The sequence below is a fragment of the Coregonus lavaretus genome (assembly GCF_964263955.1).
Source record: "Coregonus lavaretus genome assembly, contig: HAP1_SCAFFOLD_2160, whole genome shotgun sequence".
Lineage (NCBI taxonomy): Eukaryota > Metazoa > Chordata > Actinopteri > Salmoniformes > Salmonidae > Coregonus > Coregonus lavaretus.
In genome coordinates this window covers 1-17,556 of record NW_028164265.1, presented here as the reverse complement: position 1 = coordinate 17,556, position 17,556 = coordinate 1, and the positions used below count along the sequence as shown (strand labels likewise).

The window sequence follows — 17,556 nt, the reverse complement described above, 5'->3', positions numbered from 1 at the left end:
TCTCATGGCGTTCTGTCGATCTGTAACGCACCATATGGTAACGTTCATATACGGTAATATTCAACAGGGCCTTTCTCCAGCCAACATAGTGGCAGAGATTCAAATGTGTCAGGGCCACGTGTTACTGGAAGAGGTTATTGAATTGTTAGACTTGATATAGTATAATATGTAGTGACACTATGTCATGTGATTCAAATAATAAATCAACAAAATCTAAAGTCATTTAACTAGGCTTTATGCTATTTATGTGAACATTTAAAATGCACTGTATCAGCTCCAATAATTGTCAGTTCATATAGGCTACATGATGAACTGCACTGCATGTATTATATATGGCAACAGTCAAACTTAGTTAACAACATTTTTATTAATTATTTGAGGGATAATAATGCAAAGTTAATACAACAATTTTGAAAAATTGTAACAGATCAGATTCAGAGGTGTGGCGCCTCCCTAGTTAGGATATAGCTTCAGATATGAACAACTTCAACATAGAAAACAGGAAAAACATTGTCATAGGTATTCTTCTCAACATAACCAATCATTTTGTATCCTCTCTATAATGGTCAATTTTCAAAACAAAGAGTCATCTGAAGCCAGTTGAGATTGAGAATGTTTGTAAGATAAAACATTAAAGGGGGGGGGAATAGCATTTTGTGAAAAAAAGGGAAGACACCTTAGCCTATGCCCAGGTACAAAAGTCAAACCACACACAGTCCAGACCACTAAAAAGCTCTGGAGACAACACTCCTAATTCAAGCCTATTTCATTGGATAGTAAGTGCACTAAAAACAAACACACACACACACACATACGCCTCCTTGTTCACCCTTAGATATCGACAAATGAACATTCTCAATATGTGTGTAAATGTGTCCTGAAAACCTCAATTAAATGTGCATCGTCAAACATGTTAAACAGTGTATTTCAACACATACCATCATATTTGATGGATTCGACCTCACCTTTTTTGTTTAATTATTTTCTTCTTTTTTTTTTGTCACTGAGAAAAGAACATTCTTAAGCAAACAAACAAAGGGATAGGGTAGGTGAAATAAATTAGCCATTACATTTGTAAATTACACTGGATATCAAGACATCAGCAAGCCAATGTGACCAACAAAATATGGTGTATTGCTATACTCTCTAAACATATTGTTGCAGTTGCTGCTGTATTCTACATTAGCTCAAACTGAGGGATATGTGTTTTCCACATCATCTAGGAAGACAGGTAGTAAAGGGTGAAATAAAGTATATAATAATATCCACAATGGTAAGCAGTGCTAAACTATTATATTGCAAACACCAAAGCTTGTCAGGTAAACAATAGCAGTCAATATGACATAATCAATCAAACAATCAACAAGCAACACATAATTGATACTGTGCCAAAACTCCACACTCAACTACTAACTGTTCTTAACATCCTCTCATAATAAAGGGTTGGAATTAAATTGTAGTCTGTAGAATTTGTGAAAATGCATGTTCTATAACTGAACTCCAGCCAAGGTTCTCATTCTGCCTATATAGAAAAGCCAGTCGCCAGATGAAAGCCAAGGTCTGAAAAACTGTATTGAAAAGCGCAAGGTACCGTCAGTGCTTGTCTATCTAACCTCTGTTGTTCATCTATCAAACGTGGATATAACAATACGGGCAGGTATTCAATCGTAATGCAATGTAAGGGATGTAGCCTACACTCCTTCGTGAAAGTGATAGTGCAAGATTTTTGCAATTAAGCCTTGACTGGAAGTCTATGGGATCAGCTAGCTGATTGCAATAACGCTAGCGTATCCCATATATTTTCAGTCATTGTGCTAACACTTTTCAGCAATCGCTCCAGAAACTACCTTCAACTTCCTTCAAACTGCACGCAGAGACATAAAATGGTATCCATGAGTTCATCCGAATCTGCGTAACTAGAAAAAAAGGTGCTTAATTGCCAAAATCTCACACTATCCCTTTGAGAACTCCCATCATCCCAAAATAGACAATTATGAATTAAAGCAATGTAGGCTGACATTTAGAAAATCAAATTAAATTGCAATGGTGATATTGGGCTGAATCCTAACTTGAGGAAAACAAAATGTCAGCACAAGGGTTACATTATGGTATGAGTTGAGTACCTGTATTTGGACATACTGCAAAGTACAATTTTAGGAAAACTGTGCTGGATGAACAAGCAGAATGATTAAATTGCACCATGTAACCATTAACTTTTTACAAACTCCCCCTGCTATCATATTAACTAGATGATATACACAAGTGATTATAAAATAGATCTGTCGCTTTGAGAGAGCAAGCTATTCTGCTCTATTGATATAAATATAAATGAAAGACTTTAGGGGATTTTATTTCAATCAAGTTATTACAATTTTTTTGTGTGAAACGAAGTATCTACTATAAGCATTTAGTATATAGATAAAATATTAAAATTCTCTGATTGCACATTCTAGTATTTTTCATAAATTAAAGACATTTAATTTAGACTTAATTCATTTTACGATAAAATAGTTATGACTGGTAAAACAGCCTAAATATTTTGCATTTCTGAGGATCAGTTATGGCTTTGTTAGGATTTTGAGTTAGACAGGTGGACCTGTTATTTTCCCATTTGTCATTGAATCTGGTTAGAATGCGGGTCACAGAGGACTAAAAGTACTTATTTCTGGACACCACTCTGTTTCTTTTTTAATCCTGGTTACAACCCCCCATATAGGGGGTTAAGGTTTGTGTAGGGTGAAACTGCCCCTTAGACACTGAACTATGGCCAGTTTTGTGTCTTTGCCCATAATGGTTAAGGTTAGAATTTAATGATGGCAGGCTGGTTCCTAGCTCTGTGTCTAAGGGCAACCTCTTCCGGAGCATTAACGTTGGGGTAAAAGATTAGCAGTGCTCTTCAAGTGCAGAAAGACAAAACAGGGGAAGGGAGGGAAGGAAGGAAGGGGTTAGGGTTAGTGCAAGACAAGTGTTTTAGTGACAAGTGTTTTTAGAAACTTCATTTGCAGGGTTTCTTTTTCGTTTCATAAAATATTATTATTTTCAAACTGACTTAAACTTTCTATAAAAAGACATATGCCGCTTCCTTTTCTGAATTATTTCATTCAAACAAGAGCAAGCAGATTTTTCCAGATCATCTTCAAGTCGGACTTCAAGCTGCAAAACGGTGACAACTCATTTGATTGTGCTGCAATGGTGCAGCTCTGGTCAAATACTTTCCCACTGTTAGATTCAGCATTTAGTCCATAATTAGCAACAATAGCAGTGGAAACCTATATTCAACAACATTTTTACATCTTCAAACTTTGTGGATATGCCGTTTACATTGCTTGGTGTAGATACAGATATTAGTTTCGAAATGTTTGCGTAAACATCCCCAATCATACTCTTGTGTATAATTACTGTCTCAAAAATTCAAAAAAATCTCATATCATATATAAAAAATAAAAACAAATCCCACATTTCAGTGTAAATGTTTGAAATTAACAAAATTACTATACATACTTAGCTTAGCTACAGCATAAGAACAGAATAAAGAGTTTGATTTATGCGTAAAAGTGTGTTCTCTGGGCCAAAAAACAACAAAGAAAGAGACAGAAACACATTACTATATTGCACTGTAGCTGACTGATCAGAAAAGCATTCAGCTGCCACAATGAAAAACAAACTCAAGACACCAAAGTGGAAAACAACAAAATGCAAATTTGACTTCCTGCCTTGAAAAACGATGGATGACGTCATTGCTTTGAGTATATAGATATATAGATATAGATATTGTATATATACACAGTACAGTATATCCATTGAAAAATCACTAGCCGTAAATTACCTCACCATGCTAATAGAATATCCTTTGAAAAATCTCTCAAGCACAACATAAATCTATAGACATGTAGAGGGAATTATGCAAAATTCTATTGAAATATGACTTTTGTTTAGAAAATGCTATTTATATATTGAGTGGGATTTTAACTTTGATTACAATTAACCCCTGTTGTGAATAGCTTAACTGAAATTATGCTTAGAAATGGAATGGAGAAAAAAATGAACTGTTACATCAGCATATACCAGTAGACACATACACAGTATACAGTATAGGGTTAAAACACAAAGATCAGAGTGAAATCAAACACATGAACTAATTGTTTTCACGTTTCTACAGTTATTTTTTGTTTCGTTCTCTGTCCCCCAGTCCTTGTGGCGTCCATAACGTCTTTGAGCTTACTGGCGTAAAGTGGATGGATAGTCAGAGAGATAGCATCCTCTCTGGCTCTTGGGTTAGTGAAAGCAGAGCTACTCTGAGGGAGGGGGCACCCTCTTGGTCTTGCCCCTCCGTGTGGTGGGGGGGTTGGGCTGTCTGTTTAATGTTGGGCTCCCCGGGTTCACCCTCTCTGTCGGGATCTGGGTCTGGGCCTGGTGCTGGACTTGGGCTGTGTTCGGGGCGGCGGCTGAAGTTGGTTTCGGAGTGGGGGCGGGGGCTGAGATTTGGGTGGCGCTGAAAGGAGTCTTTGTTTGGACAGGGGTGGCCTGAGGGGGGTGCTCTTTGGGCTTGCGGCCTCTCTTCTTTCCTGTGGTGGCACAGTTCTTTACTTCCTTTTTCTCTAACTCGTTGTTTTCTGGCAGTTTACTCTTGCTGCTGCTGGGCACCACATGGCTAGAGGCTCGGAACCAGTTCTGTACGAATGTATGATAATGTAACGTATGATCATTTAATGTATGATAATAATGAGGGAAGACGTCATCTGTGAGTGGGTCCGTTTCATATACTTCAATGTGTATATCAGACCTTTGAGGGTTTATGTATGTAAGTCTCACCTGTGAGTGTGTCTTGCTGATGTGGTACTTGACACCACTTTCTGAGCTGAATTCCTTCTGACACAGTAAGCAGGTGTACTTCCCTGCGTCGCCCCCTGCCTGCAGAGCACAGAAACACACCCCAGTCAGGAGTAGGTACAAGTTGTCCCTAAACCTAACCACTGACACAGGGTCAGATATTTTTTCATCCATTTAACTTAAACTGGTCCTGATGTTCCTACCTGGTTACAGTTGGCTAGATGAGCTTTGAGCCCAGACACACTGGAGTAAACAGCTTCACAGCTCTAGAAACAGAGAGGAACAATAACAACAGATATAACTATAGTAAACTGTGCGTATAAAACCTTCACTTGCTAATTTTTAGAGCCTGTAGAGCTCAGAATTGACAGCGCTGGAATGTGTAAAAGCAACTGGATTATTTAAAATACAGGATTTATCTGAAAGGTGTTTAATGGACAGAACATTCTCTCCAGAGGTTCTTACTCCGTTGGAGCAGCAGATGAAGCCCTTCTCCTTGACCTCGTTCTTCCAGCTCTCCAGCAGCTTGGAACTGAACTTGGGAAGGCCAGGCCGAGTGTAGTTCAACTGGGGGAGGAAGACAGACAGGGACAAGATGTTCAGTGTGTGTGTGTGTGTGTGTGTGTGTGTGTGTGTGTGTGTGTGTGTGTGTGTGTGTGTGTGTGTGTGTGTGTGTGTGTGTGTGTGTGTGTGTGTGTGTGAGTACCTGTCTGTATCTTACCCTCTTGCTGTCCGGTACTAGGTCATCTTTGATGCGGCGCTTGGTTCCCCAGTCCTTGGTCAGTTCATCCTCTGCTATCTCCTGCAAGTGGAACACTGCTACCTGGGCCGACCGACGTCTCACCCTACCACTGGGAGTCCTCTCAAAGTCCTCCCCCAGGCCCTCTCTCTCCCCACCCCTCTCTCTCCCCTCCTCTTGCCACTTCTCCTTTTCCTTTCTCTCTCTCTCCGTGTGGTTCTGCTCCCTTCTTCCTCCAAGCTGTGTCTGTGACTCCTCTGTGCTCACCTGGAAGAGAGGAGGGACAGCCCAGTCAGGGACCAATGATAGAATTCACAGCGATTCAACCAACGACTATGGGTGTAATCTCAACCGATAAAGATATAAAACAAAAACGCTTCTGCTCTCTCTTACCCCTCTGCCGGTGTTATTGTTGTTAGTGTTGTTGGTATTGTTGATATTGGTGGTGGTGGTGTTGGAGGTGGTGGTGGTGGTGGGGGGGGTGCGGTGTTCAGTGCGGAGGTGGTAGTCTCTGCCAGCCTTGGAGCGGTAGGTCTTCCCACAGTGCTGACACAGAAACACAGGCTTGTCCTCCTCTGACAGCTCTCTGCCACAGCGCTTCTGATGGTACTGGTACCCCATCAGACTGGAGAAATGGGCCGAGCAGCCCTGTGTGTGTGTGTGTGTGTGTTTATGTGTGTGTGTGCGCATACGTGTGCGTGCAACATTGAAAATGGGAGAAATTGAAAATTCACATTAGACTGGAAATCAGGTTAGTGGAGCAGAGTATGGATTTGTCTAACAAAGCATCACACTATGTCTATGTTTCATTCATCTAACTTTATATAGTGTCATTGACATAAACCTATCTTTCTCAAGAGAGGTGGCCAACCATTTGTGTGTTTGAATGAGAGAAGAGTGAGTTAGAAGTGGAAGAAAGACATGAAATGCCCATGAATGGATGAAGAGAGGTTATTGTAAGTCTCTGTCTCAGCAGCCCTGTCTCTTCACCTCTCTCCTCTCTCCTCTCTGCACTCTAGTGTGAGTAATCGGTAACAGTGTTGATGTGTGTTTGGGCAGAATTACAAGAGAGAGAGGGAAGGAGGGAGTGAGAGAGGAGAGAGAGAAAGAAAGAGAGAGAAAGAAAGAGAGAGGGGTAGATGGAGATGAAGGGGTGGGCAGCAGAAATAGAGAGAGAGAGAGAGAGAGAGAGAGAGAGAGAGAGAGAGAGAGAGAGAGAGAGAGAGAGAGAGAGAGAGAGAGAGAGAGAGAGAGAGAGAGAGAGAGAGAGAGAGAGAGAGAGAGAGAGAAAGTGGGATTAAAGAAAGAAGGCACATGAGCGAGTACATACCTCGTTAGGACACTTGATTCGTCCCATCTGTTTGAGCACTCTGCGCAGCCTCTCTCTCTCCTCCTGCCTGTCCCCCGTCTGGCCCTCAATCCCCGAGGCCTGAAGGGGGAACAAACACAGCGTCGCACCAGAGTCGTGTCCCCTCAAAACACCTCCCCCTCCCAAGCAGGCCGGGAAAATGTGTTTTCCATCTCAGGCGTTAGGCGGTGCCAGGATCATAAAATGGTTTCATGGCAAGGCCGTTACTCAAGACATGTTTATGACAACTGTCAAACTAATGTTTTCACCGAGGGGTTTATCAGTGCCAAAAACATGTCTGATAAAAACAGCAGCTGACAGCACAGCACAGCCAGAGAGAGGACAGGGGAGGGGACTACACATCAGGGCAGTGAATAAGTGCATATGTTGAGAGAACAACAATCTGGATTGAAATGCAACCGTGGATACACTCTCAGGTGCATCTCAATAGTCTAAATTCCTGGTGGGCATCCTCCATTTTGCTTTCACTGGTGTTTTTAGATCAGTACACTCTTAGAAAAAAAGATGTACAGATGAAGGAGAGGAAGCCATTTGAGATTATTGAGACACATCCCCAGTCTGAGGGAAAGAGGGGGATACGATGGCAACTCAGAGGAATACATGTCATTCCCACACTAACGCAAAGCAAAGTGAATAATGTCACAGTCAGACCCTGAGGCTAGAGAACACACACTAGATTCACCAGGGGACACAGAGAAACCCCAGCATTTATTTGTAAAACCATTATCAGACATGAGGGAGAGGGAGAGGGGTGAGAGAGTGAAACCTTTATCAGACATGAGGGAGAGGGAGAGGGGTGAGAGAGTGAAACCTTTATCAGACATGAGGGAGAGGGGTGAGAGAGTGAAACCTTTATCAGACATGAGGGAGAGGGAGAGGAGAGGGTGAGAGAGTGAAACCTTTATCAGACATGAGGGAGAGAGAGGGTGAGAGAGTGAAACCTTTATCAGACATGAGGGAGAGGAGAGGGTGAGAGAGTGAAACCTTTATCAGACATGAGGGAGAGGGGTGAGAGAGTGAAACCTTTATCAGACATGAGGGAGAGGGAGAGGGTGAGAGAGTGAAACCTTTATCAGATATGAGGGAGAGGGGTGAGAGAGTGAAACCTTTATCAGATATGAGGGAGAGGGAGAGAGGGGTGAGAGAGTGAAACCTTTATCAGACATGAGGGAGAGGGAGAGGGGTGAGAGAGTGAAACCTTTAACAGACATGAGGGAGAGGGGTGAGAGAGTGAAACCTTTATCAGACATGAGGGAGAGGGAGAGGGGTGAGAGAGTGAAACCTTTATCAGACATGAGGGAGAGGGAAAGGGGTGAGAGAGTGAAACCTTTATCAGACATGAGGGAGAGGGGTGAGAGAGTGAAACCTTTATCAGACTGAGGGAGAGGGAGAGGGGTGAGAGAGTGAAACCTTTATCAGACATGAGGGAGAGGGAGAGGGTGAGAGAGTGAAACCTTTATCAGACATGAGGGAGAGGGAGAGGGGTGAGAGAGTGAAACCTTTATCAGACATGAGGGAGAGGGAGAGGGGTGAGAGAGAGAAACCTTTATCAGACATTGGGGAGAGGGGTGAGAGAGTGAAACCTTTATCAGACATGAGGGAGAGGGGTGAGGAGTGAAACCTTTATCAGACATGAGGGGTGAGAGAGTGAAACCTTTATTAGACATGAGGGAGAGGGGTGAGAGAGTGAAAGAGTGAAAGCGTGAAAGAGAAAGATATAGCGAGAAAGATACACTCTTAGTAATAAAAGGGTTCCAAAAGGGTTCTTCGGCTGTCCCGATAGGATAACCCTTTTTGGTTCCATGTAGAACTCTTTTGGGTTCCATTGAGAACCCTCTGTGGAAAGGGTTCTACATGGAACCCAAAAGGTTTCTACCTGGAACCAAAAAGGGTTCTTCAAAAGGTTATCCTATGGGGACAGCCGAAGAACCCTTGTTGGTTCTAGATAGCACCTTTTTCTCTAAGAGTGTAGATAAATATGAGTGTATCACAGTACAACAACAAGGTCAAAGCCAGCAGGTGACCTCTGTCGCTGTGTCATCCTGTCTTTTCCCACACTGCACTGGGGCTCAGCCATGTGACCAGAGGACACACACTGGGTACAGATTAGCAATGATGCCACTTCTGCAGGTAATGCAGAACAACACAAAGGCACACACACAAATATACATACACACACGCCATGGAAGTTTGTGAATCACTGCTTTAAAACACAAACTGTACTCTCTCCTAATAATGATATGGAGAGCTGCCAATATGGCCATGGGATGAAAGGCAGAGACTGAAGACAAATCATTTAAACAGATCAGCTATGATGGCACGGCTGACTGGAATACAGACACACACACACACACACACAGGTTCACTCATTTATATTTTATGACGCTTTCTGAGATAGCAGTTTTGAATTATTCAACAAACTTAATTGGAGCGCCATTCCACTAATGCAGGAGGGAGGGCCATGTTGATATCAACTGAGGGAGCTAACACAGCACCACAATGTAATGTGCATGCTTTCAGAACAGTCATATCAATCATAACAATAGAAATCAATCTATTAGGACATTTCACCCCCAATCCCAAACCAATCCCTCACGCCTGGAGGGAACCCACAACAGAGTTCCCTCCACTGTCACATGTTGCTGATGAAACCCCCAGGGTTACTTTATTGACTTTTTACCCCTTTTTTGTGATATCCAATTGGTAGTTACAGTCTTGTCCCATCGCTGCAACTCCCATACGAACTCGGGAGAGGCAAAGGTCGAGAGCCATGCGTCCTCTGAAACACGACCCCGGCAAGCTGCACTGCTTCTTGACACACTGCTCCCTTAACCCGGAAGCCAGCCGCACCAATGTGTTGGAGGAAACACCGTACAGCTGGCGACCCAAGTCAGTGTGCATGCGCCCGGCCGCCATAAGGAGTAGCTAGAGCACCATGGGACAAGGACATCCCAGCCGGCCAAACCCTCCCCTAACCCAGACGACACTGGGCCAATTGTGCGCCGCCTCATGGGTCTCCCGGTTGTGGCCGTTTGCGACACAGCCCAGGATCGAACCCGGATCTGTAGTGACGCCTCTAGCACTGATTGCAGTGCCTTAGACAGCTGCGCCACTAGGAGGCCAGGGTTACTTTTAAATGGATAGTGTGTGTGTGCCTGTCTGCATGTGTGTACCTTGCTGCTGTGCTCAGCCATCGTATGGTAGTTGAGTCCTGCCTTGGACCTGAACTGTTTGTGGCACTCCTGGCACTTCAGGGCGTCCTGGAGCTGCAGGGTTAAAGGACAAAGGTCACACAGTCATTCCTATTCATCAGAGCCTCTTGGATCCAATAACAGTGAAAATATTGGTCTATCTGTAAAACACCTATGAAAAGAGAGTGAATTTCTGCTCACTGTTCCCCCAGCATGACCTTCACACAGTGGTGTGAAGTACTCCATACATTTTCCCTGACACCCAAAAGTACTCGTTACATTTTGACAGGAAAATTGTCCAATTCACACACCTATCAAGAGAACATCCCTGGTCATCCCTACAGCATCTGATCTGGCGGACTCACTAAACACAAATGCTTTGTTTGTAAATTATGTCTGAGTGTTGGAGTGTGCCCCTGGCCATCCATCAAATAAAATAAAATAAATGGTGCCGTCTGGTTTTCTTAATATAAGGAATTTGAAATGATTTATACTTTTACTTTTACTTTTGATACTGAAGTACATTTTAGCAATTCCATTTAGCTTTGATACTTAAGTATTTTTTTAAACCAAATACTTTTAGACTTTTACTCACATAGTATTTTACTGGGTGACTTTTACTTTTACTTGAGTCATTTTCTATTAAGGTATCTTTACTTATACTCAAGTATGACAATGTAGTACTTTTTCCACCACTGCCTTCACATGAGCTAGTGATACAGAACCATTTCACCCATAACGGTCTTTGTCAGGTAATCATCAAGACCAATAACTGTAAAACAGACGTTTTCATGAAGAGACACAGCAGGCCAATATGGATCTATATGGCAGAGGAAGAGGTTTTACAGTGACTGACCCCTGTGCTAATGTGGTGATTCCACCACTCCTTAATGGCAATGCTGTCACTTTTATAGTCACACAGCCTACCAGACCAGGCTTCATAAAGAAGTGCCTACTACTGACCCACCTTACGTCTACACAGCACTCTCAGTGTGTGTCTGAATAGTCTAGGCGACCTCTCTTTGTGTCCTTTCCTGATTGCTTTGAGCTAGCCTGTGTTTTCAGATTGGTACAGTTAAATGAGTGGAAGCTACTTCAGAGTATTGAGACGCAGCCACAGTATCATTCCACCAGCCCTCCAATCATTACTCTGCAATCTAATGGCTCCCCAGACCCTTCCCCAGGGGTCCTCAGAGAGAGGCGTCTAACAGTGTGCCTGACTCATTCTCATCCCCAGAGTACAATATTAGTCAGAACTTGATGAAGAGGTTAAAACTGCATCTCAGAAAGCAGTACAATAATTTAAATGCCAATATAATATACTGTGATACACTCAGTGGCCAGTATATTATGTTTTTTGTTTGTCGCACCAGTCTTGGTAAACCCTAGACATTGTTGTGCGTGAAAAGCACAGGAGACCGGACGTTTCTGAGATACTGGAACCGGTGCGCCTGGCACCGACAATCATACCACGCTCAAAGTCGCTTAGGTCACTCGTCTTGCCCATTCTAACTTTCAATCAAACAGTAACTGAATGCCTCGATGCCTGTCTGCCTGCTTTATATAGCAAGCCACGGCCACGTGACTCACTGTCTGTAGGAGCTAAACATTTCCGTGAACGGGGTGTACCTAATAAACTGGCCACTGAATGTATATTTGTCTTATACACAGCATTATATAATGTACAGTAATATTTAGATGTTGTTATAAATACATATGGCAACTGATATTGATCAGAATGTGTTCAGCCCAATTGTTTCAGTGGGCTAGAATCAAGAACAGATGTGGAACAGTACCCAAGTATAATATTATATAGAACATGGGACATATGGAATGTGATTTAGGGCAAGTGTCAAATGATAAATTGTGTTTTCAGAGTTTCAACAGTGAGTGTGAAACACAATCCTTAATTTAGAGGAATGAAAGCCAGATGTGACACTGTGGTGATGAGAATGGTGCTGACGGATCATAACATATGGTTCACCCCCAAATCAAATATGTTATGTCAAATGTATTGATCCTTCAGAAGTCAACTGATGCCATCTGTTGTGAGGATCCTGCTACAAGCAGTAAGAGAAATCTGCAGGCTACAATCTCAAACAAAAGGAAAGATCGACACTATTTCATTTGAGCTGTGAAAACATCTGTTTGGATTGATATAGTTCTCTTGTACAATCACCCTAGGCCTCTGTTTTGATTGACAGGTGTGTGATCCACTCACCTTTTGGCAGATCTCCATGTGCTTCTTAAGGCCAGAGACAGTCTTTCTGGTGACGATGGAGCAGGTAGGACACACCACCTCCCCCACGCTCCTGAGATGGCATGCTGGCCACTGGGCCTCTGCTGGAGTACCTGGCTGGAGTACCTGGAGGATATATCAACCAATCAACCAATCAATACTTTATATTGTCAGAAACACGCTGAGGTAAACATGTGTACGAGGGAGTAAATTGGGAGATGGATTTTGTCTTATCAATAAACAGTAGTCCAGAACAGCCATTTTAGTACCAGAGGTGAGGGGTGGTGGATCTCTTCTGGAGGCTGGGCCAGGGTGCTTCCTCTGGGGCTCATCGCTGAACAGACCCCCCTCTGATCTCTTCACACGACCACAGCCTTCAGCTTCTCCTCTACCTTGTTCATACCTGAAACATACAGTGTGTGACTGTGTATGTGCCGTGCGCACACATGTATGCATGGTTCAGGTTCAATAAAGAGAAAAGGGGAAACAGATCTAGTGACATTTACAGTCAGAGTTAAAGAGAGTCTAGAACCGAGAGTCTAGAACCGCAGAGAGTCAGTTAGGCTGAGCAGTACGACACCAGGACAATGACAGAGTAATACCTTTTATTTAGCAGCTGCATTTCACAGGAGGAAAAAGAGTGAGGATGTAAAATGAGAGGGAGGAAAGAGAGAGAGAAGATAGTACATAAAGAGAGAAGCTGATTTCAGAAAGAGGGAGAGTGGTAGCGAGAGAGGAGGCAGGGAGATGAGAACAACAGAGAAAGAAAGAGAGTCGTGTAATGTGTAGTGTTGAGTGTGAGTCACTGAGCTTCGAGAAAATTGGTACTGAGAAAGAGAGAAAATGTGTCAGAAGGAGAGTACGAGACTGGCTCAGGATATGAAACACCTCTACAGTCCCTCACATTAACACAGAGAGAGAGGACACTATCACACTACCACTAATACACAGTGTGGAGGTGGAGACACTCATGCCTAGTCAATGGACCCAGTAGTGCATACTTCTATTTCCAGCATAAGTGAGAGAAGCTGTGAGAAGAGAAATACCGAGGGGTCTACCTTTCAGTCCGAACGTCCCCGAGATGGAGGGCTGTTCTCCAGTGAACTTTTTAGGAGTTTTCTGCTTCCGTCCTGGCTCATGAGGAGAACAGAGAGCAAGAAACGGTCAAACACACTGGGCCCCAATTTCCACTGGACTTCTAACTACACCCAAACAATGCAACAAAATATCCTACTATTCATTATATTTTAATCTTACTGTGCCTTGTCCTCTCAGGGTCTTCATCTGGGTACGGTGGGAGAAGGCTTCCCCCCTCACCATCGCTCTCGCTGCCCCCCGGAGTGTTGGGGGAGGTGTCAGAGGAGGAGGCCTGATGCTGAGGGGGCTGGGGGTGTGTGTGCTGTTTCCTCTCGCCCCTCTGGGGGGCGCACATCCCCATTCTGGGAGGGACTAGACACCTCCTGGGTCTTCTTCACTTTGAAGAACACCGGTGATGAGGTAGTAATCTCCATAGGCCTGGACAGAGAAGACACAATGGTACAATCTAATCCTAGGCCTACAGGGTAAGTTAAAGTTGTGGTGAAAATCAACAACCCAGGTCACCTTTTCTTGGACGTCCCCTTCATGGAGTCTTCTGTAGTTTGGGCTCGGCCTTGGTCTCCACGGTAACCCTCTCTGGGTGGTTCCAAAGCTTGTGCTTCTGGAGCCGGACCTTAGTGGCGAACACCGCCTCACAGTCCGGACAGCCATGACTCAACTTCTCCGCTAGGGTCGCCTGGGTGACAGAGAAAAAAGAGGGAGGAGGTAAAAGAGAGAAAGAGAAGAAACGGAAGGATATTGATTAGTCTAAAGTACACAAATCTAATTCAACAGGTTTACAGATTGACAATAAATATGTAGACCCCCTCAAAGCACTGATAGTGGGCAACAGAGGGAAAAGGCTGGGGTGGCGTGAGACGGAGCAGGTGAGGAGGGGCGATGTGGGAGAGGAGAGGGGGTGAGGAGAGTAATGTTGTCACGATACCAGGAATTTTGACTTTGATACCGATACCAGGTTTAGTATCACAATACTCGATACAATCACGATACACGATACCAAAACAGAAGGCATATTAGCCGAAGTCACAGAATGGCCCTTGATCCAGACAGATAAACTCAGCTACTGTTCTGTTCAATCGTTGGGCATCTTTTGAGTTCAATACCATTAGAACATTTTTACATCATCATTTTTCAGAGATAGCGATGTATGCATTAATGAATCAATTATACAATCAATTTGACTTTGTTTTTACCAATCTAACTACATAACAACATAATGGTAATCATTCATTTGAATGGCAAATCTCTATTGATAAACTGGGTAAATCAAGATGTAGCCTAGGTCTATACACAATACAGGTAAATGCATATTATTCAATAGGAGTGTGTGAATGCAGTGAGTTATTGAGCTTGTTTTGGCTGATTTCATGGTGCTACAGATGACAAACAATATGTTTCCCTTCCATTTGGGACTTATTTTATTGTACTGATCAACAACATTTGCATTGAAGTAGCTTCTTTTATAACAGTGTGCGCTGTCTCTTTAACCAGTAATGACGTCATTCATGAGGCAAGGGGGGGGGGCGGCCTGTCGGAGCCCTATTCACACACACAGTCAGTTCACTCAGGCAATAGATAATCTTTGGGAGAGATGTGTGAGAGAGGATGATTAAGTCAATTAATAAAGTTTTGATGACAATCAGCTTTGAAATCAGCATGTTTTTCCTTATGGTTTGCATATTATCACAATGTACTAGGGGTAGTGAATTGATGTTAGCTTCAGCTGTAAGCTAGCAAAGAAAGTTAGCCTACAGCTGGAAGCTACCGGTATCTTCTTGCATTGTAAAGTGTTCTAGCCTGTATGGACATTGTTTTGCGAACAGTAATTAACAGTTTCAACATTTCTACATGCCGTGTCACATTATTCAGGTGGGTTAACTTCTGTGCAGCATGAGTGGGGAGCTAACATGATGCTGCCCAGACTCCCTGTGCAGGCTAAGTGCAGCAGGCACGGTGTGCTCGCGCTATAAGGGAGACATCGGCTGCGCTGATAGACAGACGTGATCCATGAGACACCTTTGACAGAAGTACCAAAAGTTGTAAAAAAATGTAGTACCGAACCGTTTTTCATGTTTTAGTATCGAAAAAGTACCCGAAGTTTCGGTATACCGTGCAACACTGGAGGAGAGAGATGGTGGGGTGAGTAGTGGGTCATGTCTCACCCCCTGGCAGCGTTGGTAGTGGTATTTGAGGCCGTAGATGCTGGGGAACTCCAACCAGCAGCCTGAACACGGACACTTTACCCTGGACCTCCTCTTAAACTCCTCCTTCCACTGGACCATCATGTTAGCCTGCAGAGAGGGGGAGAGATGATATATACACTCCTACACAGGGAATAGTCAGGGAGTAGGGGGATAGAAGACACTCACAGGAATACTCCTCAGCTCCTGTACTTCAGCTCTGGGACGCCCCTTCTTCTTCCCCTCACCTCTTTCACTACAAGGAGGACCTGAGAGAGAAAAAGACAGTGGTGGAGGAGATAGAGAAAGGGGTATAGTTAGATTACTATTTACTGTATAATTGGTTCAATTCACAACCCACACAGCTCCCTTCTATCTCAGGCAGAGCAGAGAAGAAAGCACATTTGGAACACATTCAAGTCCAAACAAATGTCAATATTTTTCAGTGTGTTTGTGGAACTAAGCACTTGATAAAACACTTGATATTCTTGGTCACAAGGATAAAGATTAATCTTCACACGCTTGGATAAGACCTGCTCAGCAACAGAGCAATAGTCACACCTCAAGATAAATGTAAAAAACAGTGTAGGCACAGCTGTGTCAGCGGGTTAAAGGCTGTTTAGCTGTGTGTGTGTGTGTGTGTGTGTGGGGGGGTGCGTGCGTGCATGTGTGTGTGTGCGTGTGTGTGTGTGTGTGCGTGCGTGTGTGTGTGTGCGTGTGTGTGTGTCCGTGCCTGTGTGCATCAGCATAAGTGTGTAAAGCCCATTTGCTGAGCCAAATAAATCACCTATAAATCACCGCAGCCTCTGACACAGCACACAGAGGACTCTCCCTCCCTCTTTCTCTCCCTCTCTCTCTCCCCTCTCTCTCCCCTCTCTCTCCCTCTCTCCCCCCTCTCTCCCTCTCTCTCTCCCCTCTCTCTCCCCTCTCTCTCCCTCTCTCCCCCCTCTCTCCCTCTCTCTCTCCCCTCTCTCTCCCTCTCTCCCCCCTCTCTCTCTCTCTCTCCCTCCCTCTTTCTCTCCCTCTCTCTCTCCCCTCTCTCTCCCCTCTCTCTCCCTCTCTCCCCCCTCTCTCTCTCTCTCTCTCTCCCCTCTCTCTCTCCCTCTTTCTCTCCCTCTCTCTCTCTCTCTCTCTCCCTCCCTCTTTCTCTCCCTCTCTCTCTCCCCTCTCTCTCCCCTCTCTCTCCCTCTCTCCCCCTCTCTCTCTCTCTCTCTCTCTCTCCTCTCTCTCTCACTCTCTCCCCTCTCTCTCCTCTCTCAACTCAATTCAATTTCAATTTAAGTGCTTTATTGGCATGGGAAACGTATGTTAACATTGCCAAAGCAAGTGAAGTAGATAGTAAACAAAAGTGAAATAAACAATAAATATTAACAGTAAACATTACACTCAGAAGTTCCAAAAGAATAAAGACATTTCAAATATCATATTATGTATATATACAGTGTTGTAACAATGTGCAAATAGTTAAAGTACAAATGGGAAAATAAATTAACATAAATATGGGTTGTATTTACACAATGGTGTTTGTTCTTCACTGGTTGTCCTTTTCTTGTGGCAACAGGTCACAAGTCTTGCTGCTGTGATGGCACACTGTGGTTTTTCACCCAGTAGATAAGTAAGTTTATAAAAAATTTGTTTGTTTTCACTGTAATCTGAGGGAAATATGTGTCTCTAATATGGTCATACATTTGGCAGGAGGTTAGGAAGTGCAGCTCAGTTTCCACCTCATTTTGTGGGCAGTGTGCACATAGCCTGTCTTCTCTTGAGAGCCAGGTCTGCCTACGGCGGCCTTTCTCAATAGCAAGGCTATGTCACTGAGTCTGTACATAGTCAAAGCTTTCCTTAATTTTGGGTCAGTCACAGTGGTCAGGTATTCTGCCACTGTGTACTCTCTGTTTAGGGCCAAATAG

At 43.7% G+C, this 17,556-nt stretch overlaps 1 protein-coding gene across 1 annotated transcript; it reads right to left on the bottom strand.

Moving 5' to 3' along the window:
* Positions 1–354: 354 nt before the first annotated feature.
* Positions 355–15,915, bottom strand: LOC311117259 (zinc finger protein 512B-like; the record flags this gene model as incomplete). The annotated part of the gene is given in 18 exon segments (XM_084192229.1): positions 355–4,671; positions 4,813–4,911; positions 5,034–5,096; positions 5,296–5,397; positions 5,552–5,836; positions 5,963–6,217; positions 6,900–6,998; positions 10,112–10,204; positions 12,351–12,481; positions 12,638–12,737; positions 12,740–12,771; positions 13,427–13,498; positions 13,626–13,797; positions 13,799–13,883; positions 13,971–13,992; positions 13,995–14,142; positions 15,629–15,757; positions 15,836–15,915. Coding segments are annotated over 18 exon segments (2,348 nt in total), but the record flags the coding sequence as incomplete, so codon positions are not given.
* Between the last annotated feature and the right edge of the window lie 1,641 nt (positions 15,916–17,556).